Source organism: Myotis nattereri (genome assembly GCF_964212035.1).
Source record: "Myotis nattereri genome assembly, chromosome: 11".
NCBI lineage: Eukaryota > Metazoa > Chordata > Mammalia > Chiroptera > Vespertilionidae > Myotis > Myotis nattereri.
This window is the reverse complement of record NC_138086.1, coordinates 2,220,767-2,238,466: the sequence shown is the minus strand read 5'-3', so window position 1 is coordinate 2,238,466 and position 17,700 is coordinate 2,220,767. Positions and strand designations below refer to the sequence as shown.

General features: G+C 60.3%; 1 protein-coding gene across 1 annotated transcript in view; it reads right to left on the bottom strand.

Annotated features, from left to right (window-relative positions):
* The window catches only part of PTPRN2 (protein tyrosine phosphatase receptor type N2), a 477,757-nt gene that overhangs the window by 235,474 nt on the left and 224,583 nt on the right, over nt 1-17,700 (bottom strand). The window contains exons 8-10 of the mRNA XM_081101859.1: nt 15,800-15,840; nt 14,303-14,652; nt 7,675-7,761 (exon numbers count right to left, since the gene is read on the bottom strand). Of these exons, the coding sequence (XP_080957985.1) occupies nt 7,675-7,761; nt 14,303-14,652; nt 15,800-15,840 (478 nt within the window). The remainder of the gene's footprint in view (nt 1-7,674; nt 7,762-14,302; nt 14,653-15,799; nt 15,841-17,700) is intronic.

Below are 17,700 nucleotides of genomic sequence, written 5' to 3'. Positions count from 1 at the left end.
AATAATGAGAACACGCTCAAGAGACCTTACATAAAAATTAGAACAACTGCCTCAGAAATGCACACACCCTGAGTTAAGCATTCCCACTGGATGAGTCTGCCACCTCCCCACCCCATCTCCCGCCCACCTTCCCCCAGGCCACGCCTCCCCCAGGCCACGCCTCCCCCAGGCCACGCCTCCCCAGGCCACGCCTTCCCCCAGGCCACGCCTTCCTCCCAGGCACCTGTCCAGGGATGAGCCCCTGCTGCCAGTGCTGTGACCTCACACCCCACAGTCTCCTGAGCACCTCCGAGTCCCTGTGGATTCAGTGTGTCACCTCCATTCATAGCGCTGGGTCTCGGCCTCACGTCCTGCTGCTCATGGGAGCTCCGCTCCGCCCGGCCGCCAGCCCACTGTGCGCACCCCTTGAGTGGGGGGCAGTGCGTCACCATCCCCACCACCCTGTAGCAGCCTCGGTCACCTCCCGGTCAGCTTGACCCCCCTGAGTCAGCGCCTGCCGCTGTCCCCACAGCTCCGCTCAGGCCGACGGTGCAGCGTGTGGGCGGGTCCCTTTGCTTCTTTGTGCAGACAGTCCCCGAGTTCTGTGAGACCGCGAAAATGCCAGCGGGGCTGCTGCTGGGGTGGTTCCAGCCAGCTGTGTCCCGGCATACACCCCTGCGTCCTGCTCTCGCGACTGGGGAGCCCAGAGGCACATCCCGGGAACCTCCGTGGCCTCGGTCCACCGGGCGGCCTGCGCTGCTCATGTCAGGTGACCGCCCCGTGGCCTCCACAGGCCCCCGTGTCTGAAGTGACCCAGCCATACCCAACCCTCCGTCCTGCCAAGCTCTACCACCGCTGGAGGTCGCTTCTGGTCTGGTGCAATGACACTTCCGCCTGTCACCCGCCATGTGTCCTCCCCTGGCGGTGACAACCCATTTCTGCCCCGCCCACTCAGTCAGCCTCCTCACAGCTCTTGACAACAGCGGCCACTCCCAGAACTAAGCGCCTGAGGGGGCGTGCACATCCCAAGGGGGCCTGCACATCCCGAGTGGGCGTGCACATCCCGAGGGGGCGTGCACATCCCGAGGGGGCGTGCACATCCCAAGGGGGCGTGCACATCCCGAGGGGGCGTGCACATCCTGAGGGGGCCTGCACATCCCGAGGGGGCGTGCACATCCCCAGGGGGCCTGCACATCCCGAGTGGGTGTGCACATCCCAAGGGGGCCTGCACATCCCCAGGGGGCCGGCACATCCCGAGGGGGCGTGCACATCCCGAGGGGACCTGCACATCCCCAGGGGGCGTGCACATCCCAAGGGGGCGTGCACATCCCGAGTGGGCGTGCACATCCCAAGGGGGCCTGCACATCCCGAGTGGGCGTGCACATCCCGAGGGGGCGTGCACATCCCGAGGGGGCCTGCACATCCCCAGGGGGCGTGCACATCCCGAGGGGGCGTGCACATCCCCAGGGGGCGTGCACATCCCGAGGGGGCGTGCACATCCCCAGGGGGCGTGCACATCCCAAGGGGGCGTGCACATCCCGAGGGGGCGTGCACATCCCGAGGGGGCCTGCACATCCCGAGGGGGCGTGCACATCCCAAGGGGGCCTGCACATCCCCAGGGGGCCTGCACATCCCGAGGGGGCGTGCACATCCCGAGGGGACCTGCACATCCCGAGGGGGCCTGCACATCCCGAGGGGGCCTGCACATCCCCAGGGGGCCTGCACATCCCGAGGGGGCGTGCACATCCCGAGGGGGCCTGCACATCCCGAGGGGGCGTGCACATCCCGAGGGGGCCTGCACATCCCGAGGGGGCGTGCACATCCCCAGGGGGCGTGCACATCCCGAGGGGGCCTGCACATCCCGAGGGGGCCTGCACATTCCCAGGGGGCGTGCACATCCCCAGGGGGCCTGCACATCCCGAGGGGGCCTGCACATTCCCAGGGGGCCTGCACATCCCCAGGGGGCCTGCACATCCCGAGGGGGCGTGCACATCCCGAGTGGGCGGGCACATCCCGAGGGGGCCTGCACATCCCGAGGGGGCGTGCACATCCCGAGGGGGCCTGCACATCCCGAGGGGGCGTGCACATCCCGAGGGGGCGTGCACATCCCGAGGGGGCCTGCACATCCCGAGGGGGCGTGCACATCCCGAGGGGGCCTGCACATCCCGAGGGGGCGTGCACATCCCCAGGGGGCGTGCACATCCCGAGGGGGCGTGCACATCCCGAGGGGGCCTGCACATCCAGAGGGGGCCTGCACATCCTAAGGGGGCGTGCACATCCCGAGGGGGCGTGCACATCCCGAGGGGGCCTGCACATCCAGAGGGGGCCTGCACATCCTAAGGGGGCGTGCACATCCCGAGGGGGCCTGCACATCCCGAGGGGGCCTGCACATCCCCAGGGGGCGTGCACATCCCGAGGGGGCGTGCACATCCCGAGGGGGCCTGCACATCCAGAGGGGGCCTGCACATCCTAAGGGGGCGTGCACATCCCGAGGGGGCCTGCACATCCCGAGGGGGCCTGCACATCCAGAGGGGGCGTGCACATCCTGAGGATGGGCTCTGGGCAGCGCCTTCGCCCAGGGCTTCCTGCCCAGGCAGCAGCCAAGGCAGCATCTGGGGGTAAGGAGGACGGGGTCCCATCCAGCCTCGGGACCCCAGGGTTACCTGTGGTTCTCAGCACTTCACCTACCCACTCCCTCAGCCCACAGCTCCCCCAGGGCCGAGTGCTCTCTGAGACACGTAGATGCCCACTCACTCACCTGCGATGGGCAGAGGCCTGCCATCCACCTGCCACCCCCCATGGGGGCCCAGCAGACAGATGGCACAACACCACGGCCTTCTCTCAGGGCGCCCACATCACTGCCTTGCCACTCGGAGATGCACGTGGCCCCTGGGGCACATGGTATAGGGAAGCTCGCCCTAGTGTCAGCTTGATCATCATTGAGCCTCTGTGACACCCACACTGGGGGTGCTCCAGGTTTGGTCACATGCTTTTTCTTAGGTTCACGAGGGGCCAGCACAGCCTCACATCACTGACCCCAGACAGCCTGGTTCCCAACCCCTGCTGCTCCTGCTTCCACAATGCAAAGTCTCTACACAGAGGTCTCAGCTGCCAGTCTGCACGAGGGTCACCTCTCAGGCCTCAGTTTACCCAGCTGTAAAATGGAGTGGTGTGTCCTGGCCCTGGAGTCTGGCTCTCCTGTGACAAGTCACTGTGTGATGCTGCCAATGCCAGGCAGAGTCCCAGGCAAGAGGAAGGGAGGGCAGGGTGCAGAGGCCACGAACCACATCCAAGTAAGGTCCCATGCGTCCCCACCACAGGCTTCCTCGGGGAGGCGTCCCACGAGTAAACACACACGTGGACCCACAGTCCCGAAGTGCCAGACTCCCCCCCCCCCCCCCCCCGCCGCACACACACACACACGAGGCTCAATCTGAATAACAGGTGAAGGGCTCCAGGGGTGACTCACCCACTGCAGGGGAAGCCCCGAAAGGACCACGGCCTGGCCACCGGGCACCGGAGGGCAGCTCTCGCCCCGGGCACCGTGGGATTGGCCTTCTTCCCCATTCTTGTTTTGTGACCCTGGGAGCTAATTCGACATGAAGTCTGCGTGTCATTTTATTGCGATACCCATGGGTGCTTCCGAGCTGCACTGAACCCAGTGGGCCCCCTGGCCCATGCCAGGCCCCGACTCTGCATGTTACAGGTGGGGAAACTGAGGCTTAGGAAGGCTCAGTGACTCCGCTCTTCCGAGGCGATGCCCTCACACTGGGAGAGGAAGCTCAGCCCCCGCTCTCAGCACCAACGCCCTGAGCAGAGCAAGGGATTGGCTTAGAGCGAGAGGTGGCGCCTTCACTCAAGCAGACTGACCTGTGAACGCACAGGGTCCTTCCTGCCACCTCACCTTCGCCTAGACAGGGCGAGGCCTCGGCCAGGTTCTCCCCTGCACTCCAGGCCTCACGGGCAATGCCAGCCAGGCCTCCCCGCCTCGCGTGTGCCGAGGCCCCGCCCCTGCTCCTGCTACAGGCACACGGGCCCCAGGGGTGCCACTGAGCGCATCCGGAGCCAGGCGGGCCGCCGAGCAGCAGCAGTGGTGGGGGCAGCGCACCTGCAAGCCCTCCTGTGGGCTCCAGGGTTCACGGCTGGAGGCTCTTAGCTGTGAGCGATGTTCATACACCTGAGCATAACCTGCGGCTGTTGATTCCGGTGCCCGGCGCGCAACCCAACTTATAGTCACTTAGGCTACAGGGCAAGCCACAGGGTCCACCCCGTGGGCTACAGGCCGTGCCCCCACTCCTGCTTCATATGAAATGTCGTCACACACCAGGGAGACGAGATGAGGAGGGAAGTGACCACAATTCTGCCCCCAGACACTAGCGCACGCTTTCTGGGGCCCCAGACTCCCCGGGGCTCTCTCGCAGGAGGAGGGGTGGGAGGGTGAGGGGCACCCGGCGGAGGGCGGGACCTGGGCCGCGGGCATGTCATGGGTGGCGCTAAGTCGGGCAGCGCCGCCCGGCGCCCAGGAGCGCAGGAGCTCTGGGCTCACCCACGCGTGAGCACAGGGAACCCGCTGTCTCTTCCGCGAACACGGAAGATGGTGGCGAGGAGGCTGACCGCGCCGCCCCGCGCCCCCCGCAGCGCCGCCCACGCCGGGGCGCCCGCAGCAGCCCGCATCCATCAGCGCGGACAGCCGTGATTAGATTATAAAGGCATAACTGCGGCCGTTGCGCGTCTGCTGCGTAATTACATCAGCATGCTAATGCCTTTTTAATGGTCTCTAATGATGTAATAAGGAATAATGGAATTTACTTGACAGCTACACAGCCATTAACAAAGCATATTAGGCATAACCAGTGCTCCCACAAACACAGACTAGCGCGGAGCTGGCGGCCTCTCCCTCCGCTGGGTAACGACTCCGCGAGGACAGCTCCTCCCGCAGAGCCACGCGGCCAGCGGGTCCCTGCCGGTGCCCAGGCGGCCCCCGCGTGCGCTCACACGGACAATAATTCAAGGCCCTGGCGCAGCGCAGACGTGAACTGGCCACGACGGGGTCTTCAGAGAAGCCTTTGCACCCAGAGCCCAGACGGCAGCTCTGGGACAAGCAGGCGACCAAGAGCAGGGGCCCTCGGAGGGCTCGGAGTGTGCTCACAGGAGAGCTGAGGGCCCGCTTCCGAGACTTAAACAGGCGGGTGTCGCCTGGCTCTGCAGGAAGTGGCAGCCCCCAGTCTCCGGAGCAGGGAGAGACCGCGGGCGATGTTCCCAGAGCGCTGTCCGCGCTGAGCAGCTGGCAAGCTCGGCCCCTCCTGAGAGGGCCCTCCGGCTCCTGCTCCAGGCACAGGGGCAAGGAGCCAACCTGACACCTGCGAGGGGCAGGAGGACAGGGGGTCAGAGGGCCAGCCAGCTCTCCACCTAAATGACCAGCACCCGGCCCCTCTGGGCCAGCTCCCCGCCTACCTGAAGCCCTCTCAGCCAACACCCCTCCCACCCAAAGCCCTTCTTGCCAGCCCTCCCACCCAAAGCCCTTCTTGCCGCCCCTCCCCCCACACTTGAAGCCCCGCCCACCTGAAGCCCCTCCTGCCCCTGCCCCTCCCAGAGCCCTGGCAACTGAAGGCCCTGCACTTGGCTGAGAGTTATGAGAGGCTGAGGAGACGTCTGGTTGGGCCTGGGGAGAAGGATAGGGCATTGAGTGAAGTCACCTCGCCCACCCTGCCGGGGAAGGAATGGGGGGAAGGCTGCAGGCAGCAGAGCCCCAGGGGCCTGATGGGAAGAGACCCCTGGTGTCCCGGGCACTGAGCCCGCCCCACCTTGAACTGGTCCCATTCTCTCTGGGGAAGGAAGGACCTCCTGCAGTCCTGCAGCGCCAGCCACCAGGGCAGACAAGACAGAGCAGCAAAGGCCCTCCCTGCTGGGTGGGAGCCCGCCTCCTGCACGGCCTCTCTCTGGAGCTGTGTTCCCTCAGCATCTCCTGTGTCCCAGCTGTGCGCGCCAGCAGCCCCGGGGCCTCCAGCACGGCTGCCCCGTCCCAGGGGACACAGGCCCGGTTGCGCTGCAGGGCTCATGGGCTCCCACCCTGATGGCCGCTGGGGAGACCAGACAGGCTGGGCCCTGTTCACAGGCACCTGAGCCCGTGGGGCAGCCCTGCCCAAGCGGGACCTGGACTCCACCAGCTGGTCACGTGAGACAGGCGGGGACGGCGGGGAGAGGGGTGGGCAGAGATCTTGGCGTGAGGGTGGGGGACGCCGAGAGGAGAGAGGGGACGTCCGGTGTTCCTGGGCCACCTCTGGGCAAACAGAGCTTGCAGCCTTCCTCCCTTCACTTCTGCCGGAAGGGGATTCCGCCGAAGCACTTCTCTCTGCTGGGACAGCTGCTGCCCCACAGCCTGTTCTGACTGTGGAGAGGGAGCTGCCGGTGGGGCCCTGCAGGTTGTCACTCAGTCCTGCCCTTGCCCTCACCTGTGTCCCTGTGCCCATCTGCCACATGCCACGGCAGCCACCTCACACCAGGTCCTCCATCCCTGTCTCACTGGGTTTTTGCATGCCCTCTGCCTTGTGCTCCTATCCTGTCCGAGCCTCGTAGCTGCTCTTCCTCATCACCAGTGCACAGTCCGCCTTCTCTCCCTCGCTCGCACTCCTCACCTGCACAGCCAACCTGTGCACAGGTGTGTGCGCCCAGGTGTGTGCGCCAGGTGTGTGTGCCCAGGTGTGTGGACCAGGTGTGTGTGCCCAGGTGTGTGCACCAGGTGTGTGCCCAGGTGTGTGCCCAGGTGTGTGGGCCAGGTGTGTGCACCCAGATGAGGGAGCGCAGGCAGCTCCCCGGCCCACTGTGGCTCTGGGCCAGCGTACGTTCTACACTCAGAATGCTCACTGTGTGGTCCTACTGCCCGGCACTGGGGGTGCACTGCCTGTCTGCTACCTGTCCTCAGCTCTCCTCTTCCAGAAGCTTCCGGCCCCGGCTGGTGAGGTGCTTCCCCATACCATCTCGTGTGCCCTCCGTGCTAGCCGCCTGCGCGTGCATCTGCCTTTCCCAGGAAGTGGTAAGGTCTTGTGCAGGGCGGTGTTGCCCCACGGGCCCAGCCTAGCACAAGGCCAGGTCACAGAGGGCACTCAATAAACACCTGGCCCCCAGGGACACCTGGTGGCTGCGGGCCACAGTGAACACGCCGCGTCACGTCCCATCGACAGGCGCTCAGCTCAGCGTTGCCTCTAGTCCCCAGCAGCGCCTGCGTGGCGACCGCCAGCACTGCCGGTGCTCGGCTCTCTGAGCTGGGCCCGCCGCCGTCGGCACCTGTGCCGGTGACCCCATCACACTTTCTGTTACTCGGTGCTTCTCCTCAGTGCCCCCCACTTCCCAGGAAACAGGTGCTGACTGAGAATGCGCTGAAGGCTCCACCTTGCATGCAGGGGGGCGGGCGAGGACAGAGGAACGCAGGGAGCCTCCGGGCGATTCTGGAGCCGCAGGCTGGAACCACGCCCGGTTGGCCAGTGCTGATGAGAATTCTTATCACCACATCCCTTACAGCTCATCTAAGTAACTCACCAGCCCCAGGCTCTCCCTTCCTGTCTTCCTGAGGCATCTTCCCGGCAGGGTGATTAGCAGGAGCCACAGGCACAGCTCTCCCTCGCAAACCAGTTTATGAAACGGAGCCTGAGAAACGCGGCCAAGAACAGAACCCGGAGCCCCCGCGCCCACACTCACTCGGTGTCTGCGAGGACGCCCGTGGGCACCTGGAGCAGGCCTGCGACGTCCGCCAGCAGCTGCCTCCCCTTCTCCAGGCTCAGGGGGCTGTTGGAGGAGCAGAGAAGGGCAGCGTCACCACATGGAACTGACTCTCAATCCCCGAGGAGCTGAGGGCCCAGTGCTCCCCCACCCGGGCCTCTCACAGCCCCTCCATCCTGTCACAGTGCGCGGCTCTCAGGCCACCGGCATCAGGAGCTGTCAGCCACGATGCATCGCCTGCTTCCCAGCAACCAGACAAACAGTTCTGTGCAAGGGGACTGTTAGGTGTGTAAGGGGCCCTGACGCAGCAACGGGCTCATTGCAGCCTCAATGAAAACAGGATACGGAGGGGAAGGGGGATGAGAGAGGAGACAGAAGCAAATGCTGAAAAGCAGACCATATTTTTAAAAAACAGACACATTTTTACTTCATTTATTTTAATCTTTTAAATTTTTATTTTTTTAAATCTTTTTTGTTAAAAGTATTGCATAGGTCCTCCTTTTCCCCGATTAACCTCTTCCAGCCGCTCCCATCACCACCCCATTGTCTTGTCTGTGTCCACGGGTTATGCGTACGAGCGTACAAGCTCATTGGTTGATCTCTTCCCACCCACCCTCCCCCACCTTCCCTCTGAGGCTCAACAGTGTGTTCCATGCTTCCATGTCTCTGGGTCCATTTTTGTCCATCAGTTTATTTTGTTCATTAGATTCCACATGTGAGTGAGATCATGTGATACTTGTCTTTCTCTGACTTAGCATAATGCTCTCCAGGTCCCTCCGTGCTGTTGCAAATGGTAAGAGTTTCTTTCTTTTTCCCAGGCGAGTAGTACTCCATGGTGTAGATGTACCACAGCTTTTTATCCACTCGTCTGCTGCTGGGCACTGGGGCTGTTTCCAGACCTTAGCTATGGTCAATTGTGCTGCTATGAACATAGGATGATACATCCTTTCTGATTGGTGCTTTGGGTTTCTTAGGATATATTCCTAGAAGTGGGATCTCTGGGTCAAATGGATGTTCCATATTTACTTTTTTGAGGAAACTCCATACTGTTTTCCATAATAGCTGCATTCCCACCAGCAGTGCACGAGGGTTCCCTCTTCTCCACAGCCTCATCAACACTTGTCGTTTGTTGATTGGTTGATGGTAGCCATTCTCACAGGTCTGAGGTGATACCTCATTGTCATTTTAATTTGCATCTCTCTGATGATCAGCACCTTGAGCATTTTTCATATATCTCTTGGCCATCTGTGTGTCCTCTTTGGAGAGGTGTCTATTTAGGTCCTTTGCCCATTTTTAATTGGATTGTTTATCTTCCTTTGTTAATTTGTATGAGTTCCCTGTATATTTTGGAGATTAAACCTTTATCATATGTATCATTGGCATGCTGTGCCCTGCTCACATTCGCTCTCTCAGGCGGTAGCTGTCACTCCTGGGGCCACGCCTCCCAGGGCAGGCCACCAGGAAGTGCTGCCTAGCCAGAGACTGGCTGACGAGGCTGACAGGGCCCGGGCGACCCTGACCTCTACACTGACCTCCTTGGAAGGAGCCGGACTTCACCCAGGTCAGGCCAGAGCCTGCTCGCGCTTGGCTTAAAGGTCTGTGCTCATTTCATGGCCTCCAGGCTGCCTCCCCCACAAACTGCTCGCACCTCACCTTGTCTCTGTCCCTCCACAGCCCCGCCCCCACTGAGCACCTGCCGCTTCCACCTGCCGGTTTGTTACCAGATTCCAGGACCTCCCTTCTCTGGGGGTTTTACACCCCAGGGGCAATCCATTTGGGCTGGGCCAGACGGTCTCAGGAAGCCCGGCCACAGTCAGCCTCCCGCCTGCCCGTCACCGCATTCCTTCACCCGCACGCGATCGTCCAGAGCAGCCTCGCAGGTCGCGATGAGGGGCGGCAGCGGATCGTGGGTCACAGGACGGTGGCGCCACGCCGGGTCCCTGTCCTCCTGCCCAGCGGTCAGGCCCAGGCAGAGAGCGGGACAGGTGGACGGTGCTCGTGCTCACAATGCGCATGTGGTCATCTCTATTTTCTGTTTAAAAGACACAGCGCAGCCTGGACTTCCTCAGGAAGCGGTGGAGCGAATCTCCAAAGCCAGTGGGTGGACAGGGCCGCGCAGCTTCGTCATCTGCCCACAGCGCTGTCACCGCGACCGCCTGGACACGCAGCGCTGCCTGCAGGGAGGGAGTCGTGGGCGCTTGGGCTCAGTCAGAGCTGGGGTTGGGGGTAGGAGGGCGCCAGGCTGCCGGCCAGGGTCTGGTGACGGGACAGCTCCCAGGGAGGACCCTGGGCAGCCAGGCAGTGTCTCCTGTCTCCTGTCTCCTGTCTCGGGCATCTCCACTCTGAGCCCAAGCATGTCACCGCCGCTGTTGAATCGCGATGAATGAGGAGGCTTCTAGGGACCCACCAGACAAGCAAGAAACACATAGTCACTTGATGGGAGGGTCGCAGGCCGGGCTGTTCCAACACCTCCTTCTCCTCCCTGCCCTGCCCCTCCCCCAAAACAGGTCTCATCCTCGGCCCAGGAGAAAGATCCAATGGTCACTGACAGCGACCACCGAGGCGCCCTTCCGGGCAAAGCTGTGCCCCCAGGCACCTTCTGACAGCCACGCTGGCTCGGCACCCGCGGGGCCACGGATGCAGTGACATTGTTTTCGCGCCTCCATCGCACTGGGACATATTTTCTCCTTCCCGCAGTGGCTGGAGGCCAGACGAGGCTGCAATACCCTCCAGTTCTAGACTCTGAGCCAGTGCTGGGCCCTGGAGGCCACACATCACGGAGGCCCCAGCCCAGCAGAGGGCATAGCCGGCGGCCGCAGTCACAGCTGGGCACACGGTGGGCTGTTCGGATGCTGCGTTAGAAAACAAATGAGCTGCAAGTTCTGACATGGACTTGACACTGATGATGCCAAGGGATCCGTGTGACTTGTGAGGTGAGTCCCTTCTGTGAAGGACAGACAGGGAACCAGGACAGCGTGTAACCAGCTCTGTCGTCAGACCTGGAGGGGTCTCTTCTTTCCTGGGAGGGAAAGGGCCCCTTCGCACCCAACCCGCCGTCCAGCCGTACTCTCTTCCTGCCAACTAATGTTTAGTCGTCCGTGGAGGACGGAGTGGCTGTGCTGCCTTTCATCCAGTCTCAGATAATCCACCTGGCTTGTGCAGATGACGAAGCTGTGAGTGATTAGGATTACAGTGCACCCTGTCTGTCAGCAAGGGTGAGAGAGGAGGGTGCCGGCCATGCTGAGCCACATTCCCACCTGTCTGAATGTCGGTGGGGCGCACACGTCGGCAATGACATAACACTGAGCTAGAAGTCACCTTCCTTCTCCTTTTACGGGACAACTGCATATACAAAAGCCTTTAAAAGGAGAATAGAATGAGACTCTTGTCAATTAACAGCTGATCTATGAAGACGTAGTGGAGATCTGGTGAAATCTCACCCCAGAGAATCCCCAGTTACCCACTACTCTGATAACAGAGTCAGAGCCCACTGCTCCGTCCATGAGAGGGAGGAGGCGTAGCCTCCGTACGCGATGCCCGGTGACAGTGGGCATCGCACCTGGAACATTTAATTCGCTGAAGCAGCAAAGAGGGGACAGCAGCCACAATAAGATAAGGACGGTTTTGGCCCCCGTGCCGGGGTAAGTGTTCAGGTCCCCAGGTGGCACCCAGGGTGCTTCACAGGGAACTAACTGAGCCGGGACAAGCCCGACGTCACACTGCCTCTCCTGCAGGACCTCGGCCAGAGCCGGAGAACATGCCCGACCGAAGGGCCTTCAGGGTGGCTCACGAGCAGTCACTCCCTCTGCGCCAGCCCTAGTGCTGACACCCAGGGGGCGGACTGTCCTGCTCCAAAGGCTCCTGGCAAACACAGCCAGCGTCTCCCATGGGCACCAGCCCTCGGGACAGGCCAGGGCACGGATGCCCTGGGGGAGGAAAGGTTCCCTGAGCAGCCATACAGTGGAGGCTTCATCAGTGATGACACACACACTTCCCACACAACACACAAACACACACCACACATCCACACATGTGCACACACACTCATACACACAGTACACATAAACACACTACACATATGCACAACCTACACACACAGCACACGCACAACATACACAACAGCACACATGTGATACACAGTACACATAAACACACAACAGATACACACGTGCACACACCCATACACACAGTACACACAAACACACTAAACATATGCACAAACCACACACACACACCACATACAACATACACAACAGCACACATATGATACATAGCACACATAAGCACACCATACATACACACATATGCACATACACAGCGCACATAAACACACCAAATGCATGCACAACCACCACACATACAACACACACAACACACACGATACACAATACACACAAACACACAACACATACACACATGTGTGCACACATACACACAGCACGCACACTATACACACAACCCTACACACATGCACACATCACACACAAACACACTACACATATGCACACCCACATACACGCACACAGTACACACATGCACACCCCACACATCAGCACACCCATGATACAAACCACACAAATACACATATGCACACATGCACACAATACACATGTATGCTATATACACATCACACTTAAACACACAATGCATATGCACACATCATACAAAGTGCACGTAAACACACCGCACACACACAACACATACACACATGTACACACACGACACATCACACACACCGCAGCACACATAAAAATACTACACACCATGTATGCACACGAACACGCATGCATATAGCACACATAAATGCACTACGCACACACACAACATGCACATATGCACATGATACACATGTGGTACATAGCACACATAAATGCACACACACCACACTGCATGCACACATGTGACACACAACACCCACATGCATGTACACAACATGTGTCTATGCACGTGCACACAACATGCTAAACACTCTACATATGGCATGTTGCATATAAACATACTGCATATGTACATGTGCACATCCATGCACTGTGCACAAGCACATCACACATGCATATGATGTGCACAAACAACACACTACATGCAACATACAACACAACCCCACACCTATACACACACTACGCAGAACACACATGCAAGTGGTACACACATGCATACAGTGCACATAAATGTACTGCACACAAACACATGGCATGTGCACACAGCAACACTACATAGACACATTACACACATGTGCGGCACGCAGCAATAAACATGCACTGCACACATGCACACACTACACACATGCAGACACAGTACACAAACACACTATACATATAGGCGGCATATACACGCATACGCATATGTACACATAACACATCCACACATAACACACATCCACAGAGACATAAACCTACCTCCACACCCAGACAGTGCACACACAACACGAGGATGTTTTCCAAGGAAGAGAAGACCTGCGCTCGGGTGGCTGACACTACAGGGAAGGCCAGGCTGTGGACGTTTGCCCCCCTCGGCACCTCCGCTCTTGGCAGAGCCCGCCTTCTGCAGGCTCCCGCAGGTGCCCGCTTGCCGTTTCTGGGTGGGATTCTGAAGGCCGGACACCCCCGGGGACTGCTAGTCGTCAGGAAGGAAGAGGACAGAGAGGGCCACCTGGGACAGACCAGCCAGGCGCAGCGGTGAGGAGGGACCCACGCGGCTGGCAAACGGCCTGGAGACGGAGTGGCCCCGCCCCGCGCTGGGCCAGCCGGAGGCCGCGCTGCTGACTTCTCTGGAAACACAGTGAGAACGCTGTCGCTCTTGGGAATGGTCTTCGGCTTTAGCCTGGCTCTGACGTGTGCCTGTGGTTCCGCTCAGAACAAAGGATTTGCTGCTCTGCTTCTCACAATGCGCCCTGCTGCCCTCACCACAGCCGCTGCCGCTCTGGGCACGGCGTGAGCCTGCAGAATCGGGGGCCAGTTGCCGGGCAGCCCTCCCCCACTGAGAACAACCCGTGAGCCATGATCGCTTGCGACCCGACGCAGCAACACCTGGACAGGGGGCCACTGGGATGCAAGGCAGCGCACACCTGCACACACACGCACACACACACGCACACACACCTGTGCGGCCACACAGATAACGCTTCCTTCCAAACACGCTTTCATCACCTGAAGAAAACAACATTTGTACAAAGCTGAGCGTCAAATGCCAGCTTCGTCAGTGAGGTGACCTGGACAAGGGGACTGCCTGTCGCGGGCTGGGTACACGATGTTTGTGATCCTCAGGTCAAAACAAGCGTGAGGACAGGGTGTGCTGCCCAACGGGGACCACTCTGGTGTGAAAGGGGGAATGAGTTTGGTGTTTTATCGGGTGAAGCCAGCACCCGATCCCACCTCCCCTCCCCGGAGCAGCGCCGCTCACAGCCCAGGCCTCCTCCTCCCAGTGCCCCCGCCAGCGCCAGCCGGGCCTGGAGACAAGGCCACTTCATCCCTCGGGGAATTGCCCGAGGTTCCGGTTCTGATCTGCTGGGCACAGGGAGGGCAGCCCAAGCACCTCCACCCTGAGACTCCCCCTCCAGGGAGGGGCCAGGGTCCCGGCACCAGCAGGTCCAGGCCAGGGCTCCACTCACTCGCTCTCGGTCACGATGTAGCCATAGGCCTCCTCAGGAGACTTGACCTCCAGCCGCAGGCCATGGCCGGGGCCCTCCTGCTCCTGCGAGGCCCCCGGGACCCAGCGCGGGAGCTCCCCCAGCCTGTGGGCCCTGGGCTCCGAGCGCGGCCTCGCCAGCAGCTCCGTGGAGTAGGTCCGGCTCCTCACGTTCTCCACCCCCGCGGTGTCCTCCTCCGAAGACAAGGCAGCCGCAGGGCCCTCTGCCTGCTCGATCCCGGCGGCAGGAGGGGCTCCAGGTGGGGCTCCAGGTGGGCGTCGAGACCCCGGGCCCTGCAGGTCGTCCCCGCGGCTGAGGCTCGCAGGGCCTACCTAGTGGGAAGGAAATCCACGTGAGAGGACAAGCAGGAGAAAGGCTGTCCACGTGCCCACGAGGGGAGGCTGTGAGGGATCCTGTGGGTGAGGACGGCCGCGGGCGTGCGGAGCTGATGAGGCAGGGCTGCACAGCCTGTGCTAGAGCCACATCCAGATGAGAGGTCCTCAACCAAGTGGAGGGTGCACATCAGAGTCAGTCATAGCGTTCCTCTCTCTTCCTCCCTCCCTCTCTCGTGCACACACACACACCCGTTAAATCTCAGCTTGCGCAATCAGCACAGGCTGTCAGCATCTATATGTTAAAAATAACCGTGTTGCCCTGGCTGATGTGCTCAGTGGAGAGTCGGCCTGTGCACCCGAGGCTTTGGGTTCAATTCCTAGTCGGGGCACATGCCTAGGTTTTGGGTTCAATCCCGGAGGGGGCACATGCAAGAGAAACTGAATTTTTTATTTGCTTAATTTTAGTGACTTCAAGGTCAAGCAGCCATACGTGGATGGTGGCTGCCACACTGCTCGGTGAAGGTGAAGCTGCCAGTGTGCCCAGGCGATGCGCCTGGGAGGTCAGCACACGGGACACACGTATGCTGCAGTGGGATCGTGTTACCACACCCCCAGATGGGGAAACCCTAAGGCATGCTAACCTTCTTCTTTGTAGTAACCATTTTTCATATTTCTACAATGTGCCCATCCTATAGTAATAAAAGGGTAATATGTAAACAGACTGACCGGCAGAACGCCTGTGGCCCCTTGCCCTGCCCGGCCCCACCCCCCAGTGGGCACCCCAACCCTGATCAGGGGCAGGGCCGGCCGGCAAACCTCCCATGGTCCCACGCCCTGGCCAGTCCCACCTCTGATGGCCCCCATCGGGGTGGGCTGGCTGGACCCCACCAGTGCACAAATTTGTGCATCAGGCCTCTGGGATTACTATAAATCTGAAAATATACACTAGCATGTATCTAAGCATACACGATCTGCACGCACTGTCTACAGTTTTCTCAGTTTGGGGATTATGAGGTTTTCCATCCTTTCCTAAAAAAGCAAAACAAAAGTAACCTTTGTATTTCAGAAACACTCTCAGCCATGAACAAAAAGAAGGCCGGCAGTCCCGCTTAGCGCGAAACGAGCTGAGAGGCGTGTGTCTTACCTCCCCGTGGCCGTGCGCTCCGCCGCCCCGTGCCCTGGTGCCTGTGGAAGACAAGAGTGTTACCGAAGTCCCGGGCAGGAGCGGCACCGCGGGGTCACAGTGCGCACGCCGCCACCGGGCCCTTCCCGTCGAGAGGCCGGCGCCCGTCTCCTAGCAGCACCCCCCGCGTGGGCGCAGGCGCTGCCCGCACACTGACGGAGGGGGAGCTGCAGCTAAATGGGAAGCGTGGTCGCCGCACAGCCACCCCGCTCCCCGGACCTGCGTGTGCCGTGTGGCTCACACCGGCAGCACCGCCCCGCGGGACAGGCTGTGGCTGTGAAAGGGGAAGCGGAGCGTCCAACCCAAACCTTGCGAAGGTGTCTCCTGAACATGCGGACGCGGAATTCGCTGTGGCGGTCACTTCTCTAAGCCAGCATCCTGCCTGCAATGCCCCCAGCGCACCCCTCACCGCGCCCTCCTGACGCCCCGCAACCCCCCAGGACTTTCTGGACCCCCCAGCCCTCAGAGTGGGTGTCAATCCTTGAGTGCCCACTGCCTCGCAAGGCCTTGTCCCGGGGAGTTCCAGTATCTTCCACAAGCCCTTGCTACCATCGAGTGGAGTGTCTGCTCCACACCAGCCTCTGTCCCAACCCCCAGACAGACGTTCACCCTCCACCGTGCTTCTGGCACATTCTTTGCGCGCCTACTATGTGCAGGACTGAGCTGCACGATGCAATGTGGCTCCAAAGACTCTGAGAAGCAACCGCACAGAGAAGGCCAGTTGTCAGGGGAGTCTGAGCCCACCCACAGGTCCAGCTGCCCTGTGTGTGTGTGTGTATGACTGCGTGTGCATGTGTGAGTGTGTGTATGAGTGTATGTACATGTGTGAGTGTGTGTGCATGAGTGCATGCACATGTGTGTCAGTGTATGTGCGTGTGAGTATATGTGTGTACATGTGTGAGTGTGTGTGCATGTGTGAGCGTGGATGTGTGCATGTGTGAGTGTGGGTGTGCGTGTGTGAGTGTATGTGTGCATGTGTGAATTAGTGTATGCACGTGTTGGTGTGCATGTGTGTATGTTTGTGTGTAGGTGTGAGTGTGGGTGTGTGTGTTCGAGTGTATGCACATGTGCGGGTGTGCATGTGTGTGTATGTGTGCATGTGTGAGTGTGGGTGAGTGTATGTGTGTGTGCACGAGTGTATGCACATGTGTGGGTGTGCAAGTGTGTGTATGTATGTGGGTGTGAGTGTATGTGTGCATGTGTGAGTGTGGATGTGCATGTGTGTGTCCATGTGTGAGTGTGTGTATGTGTGCATGTGTGAGTGTGGGTGTGCGTGTATGTGTGCATGTGTGAGTGTGGGTGTGCGTGTGTGACGAGTGTATGCATATGTGTGGGTGTGCACGTGTTAGTGTATGTGCATGTGTGAGTGTGGGTGTGCGTGTGTTAGTGTATGTGCGTGTGTGTATGGATGTGCATGTGTGTGCATGTGTGGGTGTGTGTGTGTAATGTATGTGTGCGTGTGTGAATGAGTGTATGCGCATGTGTGTGTGCATGTGTGTGTGCATGTGTGTGTATGTGTGCATGTGTGAGTGCATGTGTGCATGTGTGTGCTGGAGTACCGGGGGCCTCTGCTCTCTCCTTGGAGCAGCCTGGAAGGTGAGCCTCAGGCAGGCATTCAAATGATCCCCTTTCACTGTATTAGTCGAACAATTGACTTGCTCACTAACACACGATCCAAACAAAAGCACTTCCTAGCATCAGGCTGCTTCTGACTCCGCACCTCAGCAGAGGAATCCGTCTCCCCCCAGAGGGCAGGCTGTCTTCCAGCACGGCTGCTCTGCGGCCGCTCCCGGGAGGCCGGTGCCCACCGCTCTGTGGCTGGGGCCTTCCCGTCCACCACAGTGTGAGTGCCAGGGACAGGC